Source organism: Cygnus atratus, chromosome 2 (genome assembly GCF_013377495.2).
Source record: "Cygnus atratus isolate AKBS03 ecotype Queensland, Australia chromosome 2, CAtr_DNAZoo_HiC_assembly, whole genome shotgun sequence".
NCBI classification, from domain to species: domain Eukaryota; kingdom Metazoa; phylum Chordata; class Aves; order Anseriformes; family Anatidae; genus Cygnus; species Cygnus atratus.
Window position 1 is genome coordinate 24108784 of NC_066363.1, and position 19843 is coordinate 24128626.

The window sequence follows — 19843 nt, forward strand, 5'->3', positions numbered from 1 at the left end:
GATTTGTGATTCAGCTAATTAAAGATGACATAGATATTAAATGAGTTTTGAGGAGCGATTCGATTGAACAGGTGAATCTGAGAGTCCAGAGATCCCTTTCGTAATATGTTGCTCTATAATGCTGCTTTACAGAAGCAAAAATATTTACGTGGGTTTCCTTAATGTTTTCACACTTTAAAGCAAAGTGAAAATAAAAAAATTAATTTAGTGAAATCTTTAGGTCTGCTGCAGTTATTTTGTTTTTTTGTAATAGCTTAGATTTTTTTGTGTTGTTAGCTTTGTACTGGTGCTTGTACTGTATTGTACTGATGTTTTAAGATCATTTTTCTCTGACTTTTTTCATCTGCCAGTGCAGACAGATGTGTGTTTAGATACTGTGGGTATTGTCTAGTATGTGAATGTATCTACTGATGTGGTAACACATGCAAAATGTACTGGAGTTCTTCAGCAGAATGGCCCAGACAGTGTTTCACATGCTAAGGAAATATGTAAGCTGCAGAATACAATGTAATGTATTGCAGTGATACCAAGAATTAGCTGAGTATTTTTGTTTTCTATAAATAGTCTGTCACGGGTCCTGGAAGCAGCCTGGATTAAACTTCTTGTTCACTACAGAACCATTTGTGTCAGTCAAGGTGGCTGTGGTTCAGAAGACGAGGCTGTGAAATGGAACAAATGCCGCTGTGTCCTGCAGCAGGGAAGTGCATGCTGCAGTGACATCGTACCTGGAAACGTGGGCACATCAAACTTAATTGCAATGGCTGTGCAGCGTGGAGGCCAGGAGCTGGTGAAGTTGTTAGCTGAGGAGTTATGCCATTCATGGAACGTCAGACATTGCACTGTAGGAAGTGATTGTTTCAACACCCATGTCGTGATGGTTTTGCATGGTAATGTCAAACGGCCCTATCGGTGTTGGATTTATAAATCAAAATAATAATTAGATCTGATTTTCAGAAGTGTTATTTCTTAGTAGATGTTAATACTCTTCAAATACTTGCTTTTTCACGTAGCATCACTCTTGTTAAATTATCCTAGACTAGTTCCTGGGATCTTAACTGTTTGTAAGTAAATTTACAGTCACTTAGATAGGCTTTTACCTGACCATTACTTGACCTATTATCATCTTTAAATTTCTCTGGCTATTTTACCTCTAAGTTAGAAATGATGAATCAGCAAAATAGTATTATTCCACTGGCATAAACCACTCCACAGAGCAACATCCTAATAGTCATGCAACCAACTTTGCATTTGACCAGAGTGCGTGTTTGTTTTTTTTTGGCACTCTCCAGAATCATTGCACTGAGTTGTGGACCTTGTTAGTGGGAAAAGCAGTACGTATTGGCTGTGGCATCACCTTCGCAGGCTCAGTGTTTTATACTCCTTGAAGAAACAAAATTATCTGAGTGTAAACTGGGATTAGATGTTCAAATATAAAACTTTCAGTGAAACTTAGCTTTTGTGTTTCTGTTTGGATGACTGTGAATTACTACACTAGCAACAAAATGTGCTTATTTAACAGTTCTTCAGCTGTCAGATTTAATGAAGTGTTGCAGTAGAAGGATTTAAATGGTACTGCTGTCTTGTATACAGAGGGATTGAATCTGGTGTGTGTTCAGTCCCCTTAGCACCTCAACAAAGGGGAAGGCAGTTTGTCTACATGATGATTTTCTGCTAATATAAGTCTCGCACAGCACAGAGCAAGCTTATTTATTTCTTTGCCAGTATGTCCTATTTAGCCTGTCTCATGCAATATGTCAAGTACCTACTGCATTTTATCAAGTGATAAGTTATCAAGATACTAGTTGATGAAGGCTGGTTCATTTTTACTTGGACTCCAGATGGAGTAATCCAAAATTGGCTCTTGCAGTCATGCTTTTAGTTTTACAGATGGGGAACAGTTGATTGTTAACTTAATACTCAATAGCACTGTGGTGAGTTGTTGACTTCTGTGGCCAGTGCTTGGTGAACTATTACACTTCATCAAATTGTACATCCATAGTTCTCTCTTTGTCTCCATAGAACAGTTTCCCCGATGGTCTGTAGCACTTAACTTTTTCTTTTCTGAGTTCCTTTTGGTTTGTTAGGGAAAGGTAATGAGAACATTATTCCTCAAAAATGTATGAAAGTAGTCTGTTAAGTTTCTTGTCTTCAGCAAGATCATTGTTCATATGTCTTAAAATTCCATGAATATATATATATATATATATACACACTATTCTTCCGTTTTAAACTCAAATTGTTCCCCAGTGCTGTGCTCATTGATTTGTAGCTGCTTCCCAGTTTTCTCTCTTTTCTTAGGGAGTATTGAAATATTCTGATGTATTACTTCTCATTTTCAGTGGAGAAGTATTTTCTGCCTGTTTGTCCTTTCTAGAACTTCCTTCCCGTCCTTTTGCAGATCTTACCAATTTAAAACCATCTGTTCAGGCTTTGTTAACTATTTGCTTCAAACTTAATAACTGGAATGAGCAACTCTGATATTTTCACTTACAGCCTTATTAGCAAAGTGGTGTGTTCGTGCTGGGATGTTGTTGGGAGGAGAGGTCATCATTTTTCATATAGAATTTTTTCTGTGAGACAACAAAATGAGGATCATTAAGTAAAAATCCAGAAACTGGAAAGCAAGACTTGAATCAGTCAACTGTTAAAATATCGTGGGCACGTATCCCATATTCATAATGAATCCAGGTCTTTTCATTAATGCAGAAGTTATCTTTGATGTGCAATTGCTTGCTGTCCTTGAGTTCTGTTAGCTGTCACGGCTGAGTGCATGTTTACAGTGTGGATTCTTTTTTTTTTTTTTTTTTTTTCCCTGCCCACACCATTATTTTTCTGCTTCTAGACTAGGAGAGGCAATTTGAACATGTTCACACTGACCCAGAAGGTCATGGGGATACATATAATTTCACTGTGTTGAAAGTGAAACATGCATTTCCTTTGCCCTTCCATGCCGCCTACTTTTTGACTGGAACAGAATTATTTGTGTGTTCCTTTCTGCTAATGGAGAATGAATGAATTTGGCAGTCATGGTACATGTTCAGCATCAGTAGGCTTTTTCAATGTGTCAGAAAGTTTTTATAAGGATTTTAAAGCAGAGGAATAACCAGCTTTATAGCTAGGATGGCTTTCAGTCAAATTATTCAAAGAGGTCTTTAATATACAACCAACAGCTGAGCTCTTTTCCTTATCCCACTTTTCCACTGCCTATGATCTTTTGGGTGTCTTGGGATGCAGTCAAAAGAGATGATGCTGGAGTAGTTGAAAAAAGAAAAACTCTTTTCTTGGGGGCTAAATTCTTACTTCCCGTTAACAGAAAAAAAAATACTTCTCTATCTTCCCTTTTTGTAACTTGTGTTTGTCAAATTGATAGTCGAGTCCCTTTCAAAGGCCAGGATAATTATCATCTACATTATTGTAAGTGATTGTCTGACGACATACATGAGATAAGATTTGCAGGGAGAAATCATCTTTTATTAGACCAACTGATACTGCTGGAACAAGCAGGCTGTCAGGCACACATGCCTTTTGCCTTACTTATTGCTCTCTGTCTCTTGAAGGTTGACTCATGCGCTCTGCTTCGGAAGAACAGTCATTTTCCAAGTGCCTTTGGGGAATATTAACAGGGGAACCTGATTAGCCTCTCCCTAGTAGTGGGTAACTTTTGTAAATGAACATCACTACCATAATCTGGTGTCTGCATTAGGACTCAGACGTAGGGTATTGTAGGCAATTTATCATATTTGAAAGGAATTAAAATCAGATATTCTGACAATGCTACAGCTTAGGGGTAGATATATTCACGTAGACAGCGGAGGGACCTACAGGCTGCAGCACACTTTTCCGTGCCAAGAACTGACTTCTGGGCAGAGAGCTGACTGCTTTGTCAAAATAGTGGCAGTGTTTCCACCCATTTTACTTCAGTTTTGTTGCCATTCATGTATTCACTGAATAAATACGCCTCTGTTGGAAAATAAGTACCTGGATAAATAGATTAAGTGAACTTGACAATTCATGATCTACAACAGACAGCATTAATAACATTTTAATATAGTTACTGAATAATGGTTATAGTTTTATAAGCCATTTACCCCAAACTCTAAGTAAATCGTTAAAATAAATAAACATGAAGCTAAGGAAGGAAACATGAAAGGATCCAAATCAAGGAAAAACAACAGAAAAAAAACACTTTCTTGTTTGTTTGTTTGCAATATGTCCCACTAGAGCTCTTTTTGTTATATCTAAATAAAAATAGTAAACAAATAAATACATTTAAGGTATAATGGAAAAGGGAACAATGCACATTCTTGGCAAGCCCTGATTTTTGCAGCCGTGACTGTTTTTTCTCATTTGCAGAATAATGTTCACTGTGAACAAAGGCTTCCTGGTTGTCATATGAACTTGACTAGAAAGCTATCCTGCAGCTAAAGAGATATCAAATATTAATATTTATGCTTATAGCCAAAGGTGTGTGTATTGAATAGGTCTTGTGTCTGCATATAGCTACTGCCTCTTTTAAAAGCCAAATACAATTAAAAAAAAATTACAGTGATAAATCAGTGCAATGTGTTATGTCAATAACTGATGCTAGGTAAAATCAGATACAACCTCTGGGTGTGAGATGAAAGATAGAGCCAGACAAAGCAGAGAAAATTGTGTTTACCACAGAAGGAAATATCTTTTTGTCATTTTTTTTTTTTTTTTTTTAATAATTCAGATTATGAGGCGGAAGGAGTTTTTATATGTTAAAGGCGCATACATAAGCTCTGGGCAGCCTCCCGAGGAGGGGAGGCGCAGAGGGAGGTGCCGGCCTCTGCTCCCTGGTGAGCGATGGCAGGGTGCAGAAGGGCACAGAGCTGCGCCAGGGGAGGGCCAGGCTCGGCGTGAGGAGAAATGTCAGTGCCACGAGGGTGGTCACACACCGGGACGGGCTTCCTGCAGAGGGAGGTGATGCCCCGTGCCAAGTCCTCAAGGGACAGTTGGACAATGTCCTTGGTGACACGCTTCAGCTTGTGGTCAGCCCTGAAGGGGTCAGCAAGTTGGACTTGATGGTCTTTGTGTGACCCTTTCCCTTTCCCTTTCCCTTTCCCTTTCCCTTTCCCTTTCCCTTTCCCTTTCCCTTTCCCTTTCCCTTTCCCTTTCCCTTTCCCTTTCCCTTTCCCTTTCCCTTTCCCTTTCCCTTTCCCTTTCCCTTTCCCTTTCCCTTTCCCTTTCCCTTTCCCTTTCCCTTTCCCTTTCCCTTTCCCTTTCCCTTTCCCTTTCCCTTTCCCTTTCCCTTTCCCTTTCCCTTTCCCTTTCCCTTTCCCTTTCCCTTTCCCTTTCCCTTTCCCTTTCCCTTTCCCTTTCCCTTTCCCTTTCCCTTTCCCTTTCCCTTTCCCTTTCCCTTTCCCTTTCCCTTTCCCTTTCCCTTTCTGTCGGTCAGCCTGTGCTTTAATTAAAGGGCATTGCAGAACATCCTGAGGTTTCGAATGAGTTAAAAGGAAGTTGTGCTTTGTGGCACAGCACAGGTAGATGATGCTGGGGAAGCCTTGTGGCGTGTGATCTGTGAGAACAGTTTCTTCTTCCAGTTTGGATAAATAATGGCCAGAGAAGTAACTGCCTGGAAAACGTTAACCAGTGTCTGTTCTTGCCATAATTACACGCAGCAGGGCTGATGCAACCTGACTTTTTTAATAGCTGTGCCTTACGCTTGGCTTCCTCCTTTCCAAACAAGGCCGTAACAGTGGGACGCGTGTTGACCTTTTATCTTTTGGAAGACGTAGGACCTGGAAGGGAGTTCACCAGCTGTCAGCAAACCATCACTGGCAAAAAGTGTGCAAACAGCAGTATGTAAGTGCTGTGTACTCACCTGGCGATCTCGTCATTTACCTTTTGACTTTTGTTCGCACTATCCATTAAGATTTGAAGTTTTGATGATCGCCCATAAGCTCTGTCTTTTTCAAAAGAGATCGTCACCCTTCCTGTAGAGTAACCATGGAAACATACAGGGAACCCTTAAAGAAAGTGATCGAACATGCTGTGCTAATTAATCCTACCCTTCAGTTTTCTTTCAGCTGAAAGATGTGGTTAAATAAATTTTGCCTGAGTAAGCATATTTGGAGGTGCAAAAGGGTATGAAATACATAGCATCTTTTTCCTGCAGAAGGATATTTAGAAAAACAACAACTGATAACTGTCAACTGTTCGCATCTGAAACATCAAAATAAGAAATGCAGTGTCTTGTTAGTGTTTATACATATATATATAGAGAGAGATAGTGTTGCTTTTAAACTGTAAATATATCTGAAAGATGAGGATATTTTCATGCCTCAGTCATGTTGAGAGACATTTACATTAATTCTGAATCTTTAAATGAAAGTGCTCATAATTGGAAGTGCCTTATTTACGCAGAACGTTCTTCAGAAAAAGCAAACTTTGTTCCCTTCCAGAGACAAAGAAGCTCCTCCAAGGCATTAGCCTAATTTAGGACCTTTGAATTCTGCACTAGAGGAGCTATTGACTGAAACAGAGGGACTGTTCCAAATCTTCCCGTGCCAAAATTTAGCCTTTCTGGGTTGTTCAGTTCTGCTAAATTTGGCCATTTAGTCTGCAAAGTAGTGTTAAGTGCACAAGCAGGAAACCAGTTGGCCACTACATAAAACATATGGCCTGTACCCATAAACCTTAAACCTGGTGCACTGATGCTGTTTGATGTCAATGTATGGCTTCAACTTGCTCTTACAAATTGAAGTTTTACTAATAACTTTCTCCTTTTCAGTAATGATCCTCTTATAACTGAGAAGCCAGATGTAGCAGCTAACCTCGAGTGAGGCTTTCATGGTGTTTTGGAAATAAAAAGCAGATTAAAGAAAAACATTTAGCTGTCCAACCATCTGGGATTAGCCAAAAAGGGACATGCTTTGAAAATTTGATGTATCTTAGCCTGGACCAGATTAGAGGTAGAGGAGATCTAGAAGTAGTCAGCTGAGGAAATAGGAAGGTCAGCAGTCCCTACCGAATGGGAGGACAGGCTGAATGGTCACAGAATAGGAGGAAAGACATATTTGGGTTGGCTATAGTACTTGCAATGCTTCGTTTTGGTCAGCAAGGTGGCAGAAACTAGCTGGCAAGCACAAGCATTGTATTATTTGCAGTTTGATTTCTGGTATGGAAAGGTAGCTATTTATTCCTCCCTACTAGGGAGATTTCTTGAGTCTGTGTGGGTCAAGCACTTTGTGTCGTAGACACCTGCATTTGTTTATCACCGCACAAGCTCTAAAACTTGCCAGTTTTCTTCATATCATATAACATTGCTGGCTTCTTAACAATGCCTTTTCCCTGCCTGCCTGGGCCTTTTCTCCTACCAAAGCTAGGAAGAAGATTAGAGAGGTAAGAGTTTGCAACCAAATTCAGTCATCCTAAGCAACAGTGAAGGGATTCTGGAAGGGCGGATCAGGCAGGCAGAGAATGATGGGGACATTCTCAAATCTTTTCATCATTCTTGTTTAACTTAATAATAGCAAAACCAGATTCCCACCTTCAGGGAGTGCTACTTCAGATTGGTCATGTGGGGTGCGAGCGCTCAGAAACTGAGGCTTGTTTGTAAATGTTTGTGCTAGGAATAAGAACTATTCATCAGTTAGAGCATTTGCTGGTTTGCTTGTAGAAGCAAAAGCACTGATCAGAGGTACTGCAGACAGTATGAGGTTACCTCTTTTCTTTGGGGTTGTGCTGCATTTGCCTACCTTGAATTGTCGGCTTGAACCAAGTGTTAGTCAAGCTGGTGACCAAGTGAACAAATGTAAAGGAGATGGAAGTCTGAAAGCTGGATAAAAAAGAAGAAGGAAAAAAGATTGTTCATATTTGATTTTTTTTTTCAAAGAAATTTTGGCATACGAGTCAAATTATTCCCCTACACTGGTCTAATTGCTATAATCAGCTGATAATGCAATCTACTGGCAAGATTTGCCATCATTACTATGGAGATGTATTCACTGAGATTAACTGTTCTTAAATAGCTTCTCCAGTGTATTGAGAGTAAAGATGCAAAGGACTCTCATCTTCACTTTTATCTGAATTCTCATGTTGCACATTTTTTCTGGAGTGTTTGACTGCTTTTTGGGTTCTGTGAGGTGTAGGACATGACCTTCTGTTTTAGTAAGTTCATTTTTTGTGTGAAAGGGAAATCCATAGTTCTTTGTTTAGGAAGACAAACAGCAGTGGTGCGTTCTCCTGATTTCTGTTACTCGTCCAGTGTTCCCAGTGAGGGAGTGGATAGTCTCAAGGCAGTAGGAAGGAACAAATTATTTGGAAAGGTATTTGCAGGCACATGATGGGAACAGGCACCAAAGTCCTGAAAATCTTTTTTCCAGTCCCTGGATGCGTGAAGCTGTTGTAGGAGAACTGTTAGAAAAGCTTGCTCGTTACTGCTGTTTTTAGCACATGAGAATCTCTCCTAAAATCTTTCCAATTTTCCACGAGATATATGGTTATGCAGTTATGTGAATTATTTTAACTAACTGACAAGCTTGAAAGACAATTATTGTAAATAGTATATCTTTAGTAGGTCAGAGATTTCATAGAAATGATTTCTGTTTCTGAGATTGTTGCACTGCCAACATACATTTGTTGAGAGAGAAGAATTTTGCACATACCATTTTCTGACGTATTACGGCAATATTAATATTTATTTGAATGGAAATGTCTGAGTGTTTCTACTGCTTTCAGATATAAATTTGAATAAGCAGACTAGGGTTTGCAATGTAAGCTGTGGAAGTTTTTTTTAGGCTTCCCTAAAAAAATAAATCTCAAGTATGTCACTATACATCTGGGAGTTTCCTTTCCATTTCTTTTTTCTGAATAACACTGAAATGAAAGACTATTGATGCCCGAGGATGAGTGGTTAATGGAAATGAACAACTTTATTTATTTGTCTTTCATTTAGGTATACCACAATGTACCTTTGCATCTCTCCTGGGTCTGTAGTTGTCAGTATGAAAATCATATTTTATTATTCCTTCATAATAATCACAGCTCTTTTTAGCCAGGTACTAGATGATAGATGCTACCATGTTCTTTCATTAAGCAACATATTTCAATACTAGAAGAAAAAAACACTTGACATCAAGTGATATGATGTGGGCTCACGTATCCTTTTAGGATTGTAACCATACAGCAAACAGTTTCTTCATTTTGTTTTTATTAATTTCTTTGTATTTACCCCACAGGTCTTGCAAGAGCTAAATCAGTTCCCAGCCATACATATTCTAATGAAGTGGTAACCCTATGGTACAGGCCTCCAGATGTCCTTTTGGGATCAACAGAATATTCCACCTGCCTCGATATGTGGTCAGTACAGCATCTTTACTGAGACTATATGTAGGTGTTTTAGCTCTGATTTTGTTTAGATGTTTGAAACAAATATGTGGCAAGATCAGTGGTATAGTTAAAGCTTCAAGTTATAATAGTGTAGCTCATGTGTAGTAATCTCTGTGTGGTTGACTCAGTTATTTCCTTAAAGGAATCCCCTCCTGCAACCCACAGCTTGGCTACCTGGTGTTGGTACACCAGTAGCAGAGCCAGTAGTGCTTTTCAAGAGACTGGGTGAGTTGCTGTTGATTGCTGTTCCTTGGCAAACAACTGCTCGCCCTGAATGCATGATACAGGACATGGTGGCTCATACTATATTAGCAAAACCAGGTAAAAAGCATGGTGGCTTGAGCATTGCAGCTGTGACTGGATTGCCCAGTTTTGCTATGTACGTCAGATCTTCCCAGCTGTAGCAAGGACAAACCCAGAATACTCTGGGTGCAAAAATACAGCCTCTCTTAATCTGCTCTGCTGGTTAGCAGTAAATCAGTATGTGACACATTGCTGGACAACTTTCTTTCACACCTACAGGTTTTGTTTAGACCTGTAGGTTTGAAAGAACAGTTTGCGTAAAGAATACAACACCTTGCTTTTGATAACATCGTTTAATCCTGTGTTGAACGACGGAGGTGTGTGTGGTTTTTTGACTGTTAAGAGACCAAGGCAGAGGTCACAAATCTCTGTAATCTGTACACATTCTGCTGTTAGTTAGAGCATCAACTTTATTGGCAGAAGCAAAGCAGCCTGATTAGAGAAACAGAAATCTGGAAGAAGAATATTTTTATTTATCAAGAAAGTCTCATGTCATGGAATAAGTTAATTTGTTTTGAATGTATATTTAATCCTTTAGATCTACAGAACTCCTTTATTTTGAGGAAAAAATATGTACTGAACGAGTTTTAAAAAAAGTATAATGATTTGTTTTGTAGCTTGCTGAAGTACCTTTGTTTAATTTGTGCAGCCTAAATTTAGAATTATGATTATGTAAAAATCTAGAGGTAATTGTAAGATAAAATAAAAAAGCCCATATGTTTTTCAGACCCGCTTTAACAATGGATAAATATTATTTGTCAAGGTAATCTTGAACTGTTTAGTAGTACTGAAAGCGTTGACCAAGCAAGAGTATTTTCTTTGTTGAGGAAAGAAACTAAGCATGACGAACTTGTGTTTGCTCCTGTAGGTGAGGTCAGAGACTGTGGCATAAAAGCTCTATTTTCCTGGAAATCTCATCTAGTTTTGCCCTGAAGCACTGTAAGTGTTGACTCCTAGAGGCAGGCCTTAGAAGCAGCAGGATTGTTTCAGTTGAGGAGGTTACAGTGTATAAATAATAGAATATCTAATGCTGAAGAGAACATTTAATATAGCTGGGCTTCTGGCTGCAGGGTTGGTTTATCAAGAGGCAGGAAAGGGTGGGTGAACAAACATCTCCAAATGTGAACCTTGTGATACTGCAACTGCAGAGAGGCAAAGGCAGCATCTGTCTGGTTTTCTTCAAGTCATTCTCTACCTCCCAGATCTAAAATCACTTTTCCCTGCATCTCAACTTCTCATCTGTGCTAAAATTGTCCTGTTTTCCCAAAGATCAGTTCAACCTGATGTCTTCACAGACTGCATGCAATCTCTGCATCCCATCTGCTCCTGACGTTTTGCAGTCATCCCAGATACACCTCTGACGTTCTCAGCAATAAGCTCGACTTGCTTAGGGTAATAGGAGGTAGACATAAATAGTTCTTTCTGCTCATCTTCTTATAGTTCAGTCAGCATGTGCTCAGTTTTTCAGAGTCCCGCATCTTTTTGTATATGTGTACGTGTGTGTCTGAACTTCTGAAATACAAATACAATGACAGAAAATATGGAAACCACTAAAGAAAATTTTTAAATGCTTTAACAGAGTAAACTACTCCGTAAGTCCTGAAAAATGCTTTTTAGTCAAAATAGACATTGGATTTTTTTTTGCTGTTGCTAACATTTACCAATTCAAAAAATGATTACACTTTGAATTTAAGGCTTTTTTTTTTTTTAACCAAACAAGGGATTTTTAAACATTTTTGATTCTCACAAACTTTTTCCATGAAGAAAAGTAGTTCACTCAAAAGTTTAACAGCTCAAAAATAGATCTGTTAACATTCCCGCCAATAAATGATTTTAGTAAAAGAGCTATTAAAATGTGCAGTCAAACTACGTGGTATGACTGAGATAGAGATCAAATTGTCATGCAGCTAATTAAAAGCATTTTAAACTTACTATAAATCCAGGCTGACATTGCCTTCATGATCCTATGGGCTGCCGGGAACATCAAGGAAGGACTCAAAATGCCGCTTCAGGAATGAAGGTCATTTTTTACAAGGACTTTCAAAATAAGGCAAGAATACTGTGGAAGAACACAATAATTATATCTTCAACAATATCAATAAATGATGTCCTCTTGTACAGAACACTTCATATAGGTGCTCAGGGACAGAGAGCAGCGTGCTTTGTTTCAAATGCAAAATGAAGTTGGACTGCATTAGATTTGTATCACTGATAAAAGGTTCTGCTGCCCCATACAATCTGGTGAACTATGGAAACCCTAGAAAAAAAAAAAACCTAGTAATGCAGTTTCTTTCACATGGTAGGAATTTATGTAAAGGCTGAGCTACTGCCATATCAGAAGTCAGGTTAGAGCAAATACATATCGTATGTGACAGAAGAGCTTTAGGTTTTCACTTCTATGCTTTGCTGGGTTATCTGCAACAGCTCTTCCAGTGTGGTGGCAAGAGGTGTCGTTCTGTCTTCAGGCCACTGATGCTTGTTTGGCACATCTCGCAGGGAGCTCTGCTGGAGCTCCGGCAGGCTTAGGGTTTTATTCATACAGAGGTTGTACATAGCTGGGCCGTAATTACATTAAAACTGCTTAGCGATTTCCCAGAGTGGGAGGAAGGGAGAGACGTGGAGAAACCTATCTTCCATCAGATACAAAGATAATTTGGTAATTTGTTATCAAAAGTGTGTTTCTAGCATTAGCATTTTTATGCAATTACTGGCATTATGTCCTTATGGCAGATACTGTGTGCTCTCGCGTGTCCTTATTGATAATCTACATTATGACAAAACAAGGCAGCCACTTCACTAAATATTTAAATAATGTTGAGGCACAAAGCACAGCTGTTTTTTCCATTTAGGAAAAAAAATACACAACAGGGTCTTTGCTGTAGGCGTGATAAATGACATTTCATGGTGGTTCCCAAGGAATGGAAAGTGGGGCTCCTATTGAGTAGAAGACCAGCTGCATGAAAAAAAGAGTCCAGATATTAACCACTGGACAGCAGCTAGGAAGCAGGTGGCAGAGGCTGCAGGCTATTTTTACACTTCATTTGCTGGTGTACGGCATTAGTAACTAAAAGCTAATGATCCACACACTGTATTACATTCTCCTGCTTTCTTTTTAAATAGCCACTGGCAATAAAATAATATTAATGAAGACATACATGCATTAGTCGTGTCAGAGTAGTGATGGAAATCAATGCAGTGGGCTTTGTGATTTACTGCTGACAGCATTTGATACAGTGGCATTGTGTGAATGTGTTACGCTACCTAAGACTGCATCAAAGAGTTGTGATAACCTTTGATATGCTTTTTTTTTTTTTTTTTTTTACCTCCTCTTGATGAGGACTTACTATTAGCTTATGAAAATGGCTTTGCATTGCCTCTGGTGTAACTTTTCCTAATCCTTGAATTTTACAGTCCTTTGAAAGTCAATCCAAGGAAAATAAGCTTCAATAGATAAAGGACGTATAAATTACTAAAAACCATAAATAGGTAATACAGAAACATAGGGAAGATCCCCAAATGAACCTATTTTGTTTGTTCCTTACAGAAAGAGTTTAGTATAAGTAAATGATGTAATTTAAACAGGTTATTAAATCATTTTTGGTTCTGGTAATGCATGTACTGCTACATCTGGGTTTCTTAGATCAGGAAGTCACTAGGGATGTTTTATTTTGAAGTGCAGCTGGCTATAAACTGTGTTTGCTAACAGCTGGCAATTTTTTGCATATCCTGTTTTTCTTTTAAAAATACACTGTTAGTCACAATTCAGGTAACATGGCCATGCTATTTTTTAAATTCAGTCTTATTAACTAATCACTCTTATTAACATCAGCTGTGTTTAGTGCTGTGAAAGAAATTGCTTATAACTAGGCCGGTCAAATGTTATGAAATTGCTTATTAAATCACTGTTATTTAACTTTGTAACATCTGGATCGATAGACAAAGTCTTAATTCTGATCTTTATCTAGGGAAAACTATTCACATGAAGTTTTTTTATTCTACTGTTAAAAAATAAATGCTGTTTATCAGGTACATGGCACTTTCCACAAATAGCCTGCTCTGAGTATAGATTTGAGTGTTCACTGTAATTCCATGCGTGCTTTCATGAATATTTGACCAATGAAGACCTATGACAGTAATTAAGTTATTTATTATATAAAAATGAATCTTGTGTTAGACACAGGTGCACCAAATTATGTTTTTACACAGGGGAGATTACAAAGGCATCTTTATCCCATATCTGCTGTAAACAGTTTGCAGTGAAATAAATCTGAGAGTAGGAGTCCCCATGCACACTGAAGAAATACTTCTTGGGGCCCAGGAGAGAAAACAGTGTAGGGAAAATTAGTTCTTTTGCCCTTGATGTTTGTTATGATTGTGACTTCCACTCCAAAGAAATGCTAATTTCAGGATTAGGATATTAAGGTGAGGGTATTGCAGTAACTGTCAGGGTATTGTTAATTAAACTTCTCTCATTGTCAGTGAGGTCTTCAAAAGTTTTATCAGCTGAATTAGCTTTTGATTGGAAAATTCTCATGGGGTCTTATTCATAGGAAGACTGTGTGTGAGGAAAAAAATTTTGTCTCTAGGAAAGGCATTTCAGTTCCTGTCTAAAAATTACTTTTATCCATTTGAAACATGAGATTTACTATCGTTTTCACACAGCTAAAAATATGTAGCGTATGTGTGTAAGGAAAGTACTTCATAAAAAGTATCTGGATCCATGGAAGGAAAAGAAAACCAGGAAGAACGTGTTGAACAGGAAAATACCTTATGGCAGGATGTTGTTTAAGTTCAAAGGTGATTTTCTTGATTTATTTTATTTTGCATTCTTCTTTTACAGAGGAAATGAGTCTAATTGAAAGATTCTAACAAAAAGTAATTAAGTACAATTTAATCCTTCATGAATATAATATTTCTTAATATAGAAATTGAAAGTTTCTATACAGAGGATTGGGTGACAAAAACACTTTCCAGAGCTTTTATTTCTAGTAGTTTAGAGATACGGGCAAAAACATGAGCACCCTATTCATTTGTAATTATGGTTAGTTCAAGAAATCCTGTGAACTATCATACTTCTGAGGAATTTATTTTTCATTCGTCGTATCTGCTTTTTGTGGAAATTTTAATACTGTTCTTTGTCATTATGGAAGGGAAATTTTGCTTCACCCTTTACAATTCTCACATGGGAAGTAATTCATTTGCATTACGCCCCTATTCTTTGCTCAGACTGTATCTCTCACGGTGTATTGCTTTTCACATATCAAATATGAGTAATCATGAAAGATGAAGTCCAACCAAGTTCAGTGTCCACGGCATTTGCCAGAGGCAATGAGCACTAACTGGACCACAGAAGGTTCCATCTAGACATCAGGAAGCACTTCTTAACTGCGCAGATGACAGAGCACTGGCACAGATTGGTCAGAGAGGTGTGAAGTCTCCCTCCATAGAAATCATCAAAAGCTGCCTGGACATGCACTCTACTCTGGGTGGCCCTGCCTGAACAGGGGGCTTGGATCAGATGGTCTCCAGAGGTTCCTTCCAACCTCAGCCATTCCAGGATTCTGGGATTCCGTTCTATTCTGGCAGTGTGCCATTGCAGAACAAAATCAGGTTTTGGTCAATTAAATAGACAGAAGTCCTTTGCTTTTCATTCCTATCCCCCCTCAGAGTTGTCATAGTTCTGTTCATAAGCAGGATCATATAGGAACATGACTTTTTTTTTTTTTTCTGAATAAATCTGGCAAGATAAAAAGCCTCTGTGCCCTTCCAACATGGATGTAACAGGTGGATTTAATGGAAGAAATCCCACCATTGCTTCTTGGTAATGAGTCCATAAAACCAAGCAGGCTTCGTTTTTTATTTTTTTTATTTAATTTTTTTTTTATTACGGTATATTTAACAGTGCAAACTGCACGTACTTGGGAAAGTTTGTATGAAAATTCTGCTGTTACTCTGTATTTCAGAAATCTTATCATGAGGAATTCTGGAAGCAGTTACTTGCTTTTCATAAAATGCTTTCCTCATCCAAACTTTTCACACTGAAACAACCTTCACAACCAGATACAAATCTTATCTGAAGAGCGAATATACAACTTTGCTATGAAGAATATGCTAAATGTCATCACCTGCAGTGAGCCTGTTGGAAAGCATTGCAAATCTGTTCAGGGCAAAAAGTTCAACAGTTTTTAACATATATAGTAATTGTTCCTCGAGTTTCCACTCAGGCTTTCTATAATTTCCATTTAAGTATAAAATAAAATTCAGTTTGTAAAAAATTCCTCATTCCAAAGTGTATTTGTAGTCTCTTTTACAAATCCATCAGGAAAAAAATGGAATATTAACTGAACGGGAAAAAAATAAAAATCTTATAGATTGTGCCTCAGCAGAGCTTTTATGTTATTTTCTTGTAGTATTCAACTACAAATAGGTTGTAGATTCTTCTTGTTGCAATAAGGATCTTTGTTGCACAGAGACAGGAATGGAAATTCTTGAAGCAAAAATATAAAACCAACCTCCCAGTAAGCAAGTTAATTTTAAGAGAATAAGTTCTTGAATTATAAAAGTTGTGCAGAAAAAAAAAAAAAAGGAAGGAAAAAAAAAAGGAAAGCAGTTTTGTGAGGCAACTAACTTCATTTTTACAGGCTCATTTACTGTGTCAGTTCAAATGCAAGAGTAACTCATTTAGCTGTGCTATTAACTCTTACTCCTTATAAGGCTGTTGGGTGACAGCCGGAGTCCCAGCAAATTAGGCAGGACAATAGAAGAGCAATATTAGATGGTATGGCCACATATGGTCTCATCAATACATCAATAGGTTTAGTCATGCTTTTTGTCATCAGGGGGTAAGCCACACATTTCAACATTAAATGGCTGTCACATTTACTTTGCAAGGTTATCCCGTGCTGTTCCATTGGGAGGATCTCTGAAAAAAAGTCTCAGAATTAGCAGCATTTGGCTTATTTATTGAAAATCAGAAGTCCTGCAAAGAAAGTAGGAAAACTTGATTGAAGGTACTGAAATCACACAAATGATTTCTGAAAAGCTGCCTGAAAGTGACATTGTACAATGCTATGTGTACACAAATGATACATAAATAACGCATCCTCAGAGGTGCATGCACATTGCAGCCAAGTTAATTGGTTGTAATTCGTATTTCAAGATGTAATCTTCACATTGCAGAAACTGGAGATGGGAGTGATCTGTGAGATCATCTTATCCACCCTACTGTTAATGCAAGTCTAGTCCCAGAAGAATATTCCTAAATGTTCCAGCTTCTCTAGTTTCACGTGACTGTAACCGTGGAGTTCCCAGTCCTGTGGGAGGCTGGGGTATAGCACAATTGTTAAGTGTATTTCTCTAACATAGCCTAAAATTTTCATTTCCTAAATGCATTTTCCTATTTCTGGTTATACTGTCTTGGACCTACCTACAGTTCTGGGAACCATTGAAATCCTGATCCATTCTTTCCTATCCTTCATTTTGCATAATTTTAAATACAGAGTCGTCATGTTCTCCCTGTCCTTCTTTTAGCCAAGAGTGACATAGTTCTTTTAATTTTTTTCTTACAAACCAGTTCTTCTGGACTGTAAATAAGCTTTGCTTTGTTCAAAAATTTCTATAACCTGTTTAATGGTTTGTGAGGTCTACAAAAACAAGTTTAAGTATAAAGGCCTTGCAGAGACTTTATTTCTGTTCAGGTTCAAAGTGTGTGCATTTAAGTTTTGTGATTCAGGGATCCTACCATATATTTAGTTTCTACTTGCTAAGAGCCTAAGACAAAACTCATGGAAAACTCTAAGGCATCTAAAATACCATTCCAGCCATTCAAAGTCTGTGTGATATTATAGCTTTCTAGGTATTTCATATCAGTTCAATATCATATTCCTCCTCCCTCCCTCCCCCCCCCTTCTTTCTCTTTTCTAATATTCATTTAATCTTAGTTTTCAAGTGAGCCAAAGTGAACAGCAGTCCCCCAGCTCAAATCTGGAAGCTTGTTTATGTTTCTCTCTTCAGTGATTTTAATAACCTTTTCATTTTTTTGTAGTAGTTGTTTATCTAACTCCTCATTTCAGCTTATGACTAAATGGAGTACTACGTTCTACAAGAGTCCAAGCCACAAAATAGGATTCTTCTTTCCAAGCAGGAAATTTTTCTTCAGTGGTGTTTGCAGTTCTTGGCTCACACTTGTGTCAGACCCACTAGAAACGGAAAATTTTGCAAATAGATTTTGGGAAAAAAAACATGAAACAATCTGGCAAAATCTTCATGTTGCTTGTACAGTATTTCTGGTCAAACAGCTAGGTGTAGTTTCTCTGCAGATAGCAGTACATGCCCTAAAATGATAAACTGGTTTAAACAAATGCCTGCTTTCTGGTTGCAAGAATAGAGCATTAATCCTCTTTTTTAGTCTAAATTCAATTGTTTTATTTTTCATCTTGAATAAATGGCTCCTGACTACAATCAAATTTTTCCTTGCCTGAGATCCTGATACTGTTTGTAAGGATTTGACTAAGATATATTGTGACTATCTGTGCCTAATGAAGCACTAACCAGAGTGAATGATGAGTGGCAGTTTAATCAATTCCATTCATTCAGTAACCAATAGCAGCATATGGAACATAAATTTTAACCTTTCTCTTTTATAAACACCTGAATTTTTCCAAAATTGGACCAGAGCTGTGCCTTCCAAAGTTTTCTTCCACTTTTCCAATGGCTAGGGAGAAACTTTGCTTACTGTATCTGTGCTTTGGGATGTAGAATTAGATAATAGTGATGCATGTCTAATTTTTTGTTAGGAAATTTTACTGTCAACACTCATTGTCTTGGAACATAAAATTATTTCATTATTTGGTAGTGGTCAAAGCATTCAGAGATGAGTAAAACATGGCTTATCTTCTGATAATCTTCGTTATAATAATTTACTTCAAAAAACAAAGTGAAACCAGATGTTATTGTTAGGATTTTCTGAGCTAAAGGACACAGCTCACAATTTAAGGAAAAAGTGGTACTGTAGTTAGCTTTGGGAATTCTTGATTCATTCCAATATATATTTTGGGTTATTGACTTGGTATTTGTGTTGGGTTACTTACACAGGTGTGGGTATATGTCATACATAGTAGTTTGCTTGTGTAAGTTGTACATACATGGAAAATTGTAATTGAACGAGTGAAAATATGTAACTGAATTCTACAATTTGCAATTACTTTTTGCTGATGGAGCAAGCAACCGTTGAGCTCTTTTCATCCAGAAAAGAAGCAAATGCAAATTCATAATTTCTCTTGCTTCTCAGATGTGGGAAGTCCACAGGTAATCTGAAATCTCTGTTAAAGTCCTGCAGAAACTTTCCTCAAATCTTAAGAATCCGTTAATCCATTCTTTGTGCTGTGTAGTCTTCTCCCCTGATTTCCTAGTACTTCTGCCAGTGGCTTTAAATGAGTGGGATGAGGGAACCCTGGTGAAGTAGCTATTGGAGAAACTAGGGAAAGGAGCTGTAAGAAGGTGGCTGTCGTGGTGGTGAGAGGAGGGTGCATGTGGCTGCAAGCCCATCCCAGGAGTCATCAGCATTTGGGCAGTAGCTTAGTTCAATGGCTGTGAGCAACTACATTCCCTTTTTACTCATTTTTTCCCCAGACTTTATCTCCAGCCCAAGCCCTTCCAGTGTGCCTCTGTGCTGCAGTCCATCCCTGTTCAGCTGCTCCCAAGGGTGCTCTCTCAGTGCCATTCCCACATCCACAGAATTTATTTGGAAGTGTGAGCGTGCTGCCTGGGAAGCACTCATACAGACAGGAAGCTGTTGCTGTGCCTTTATTGGTGTCAACAGCTACTCATCCATATTCCTCCTATCTCTACACTTAGCCTTCAAACACCTCAAAAGTGAACTAATCAGTTTGTATATTATTTTTCACAGCATTGATTTAAAAAGTAATAATAATAAAATACATTATTTAAATATTGGTGATGGAGATAAAAGCGTTGTTGATAACTGTTTAATCTAAGATAAATCCTTCTAATGTTGCATGCTTTCTTTTTTTCCCTCTGTAGGGGAGTGGGATGTATCTTTGTAGAAATGATTCAAGGGGTCGCGGCTTTTCCGGGAATGAAAGACATTCAAGATCAACTTGAAAGGATATTTCTGGTGAGTTCTGTACTGCTGAAGGAACATACCTAAGACAACGAAGGTTGATTG

At 38.0% G+C, this 19843-nt stretch overlaps 1 protein-coding gene across 10 annotated transcripts in view; it reads left to right on the forward strand.

The window, feature by feature from the left end:
* Positions 1–19843, forward strand: part of CDK14 (cyclin dependent kinase 14) — a 332062-nt gene that overhangs the window by 182006 nt on the left and 130213 nt on the right. For all 10 annotated transcript variants that reach the window (XM_035545540.2, XM_035545541.2, XM_035545542.2 and 7 more), the window contains 2 exons: positions 9204–9324; positions 19699–19792. In XM_035545540.2, coding sequence (XP_035401433.1) covers positions 9204–9324; positions 19699–19792 — 215 coding nt within the window. The remainder of the gene's footprint in view (positions 1–9203; positions 9325–19698; positions 19793–19843) is intronic.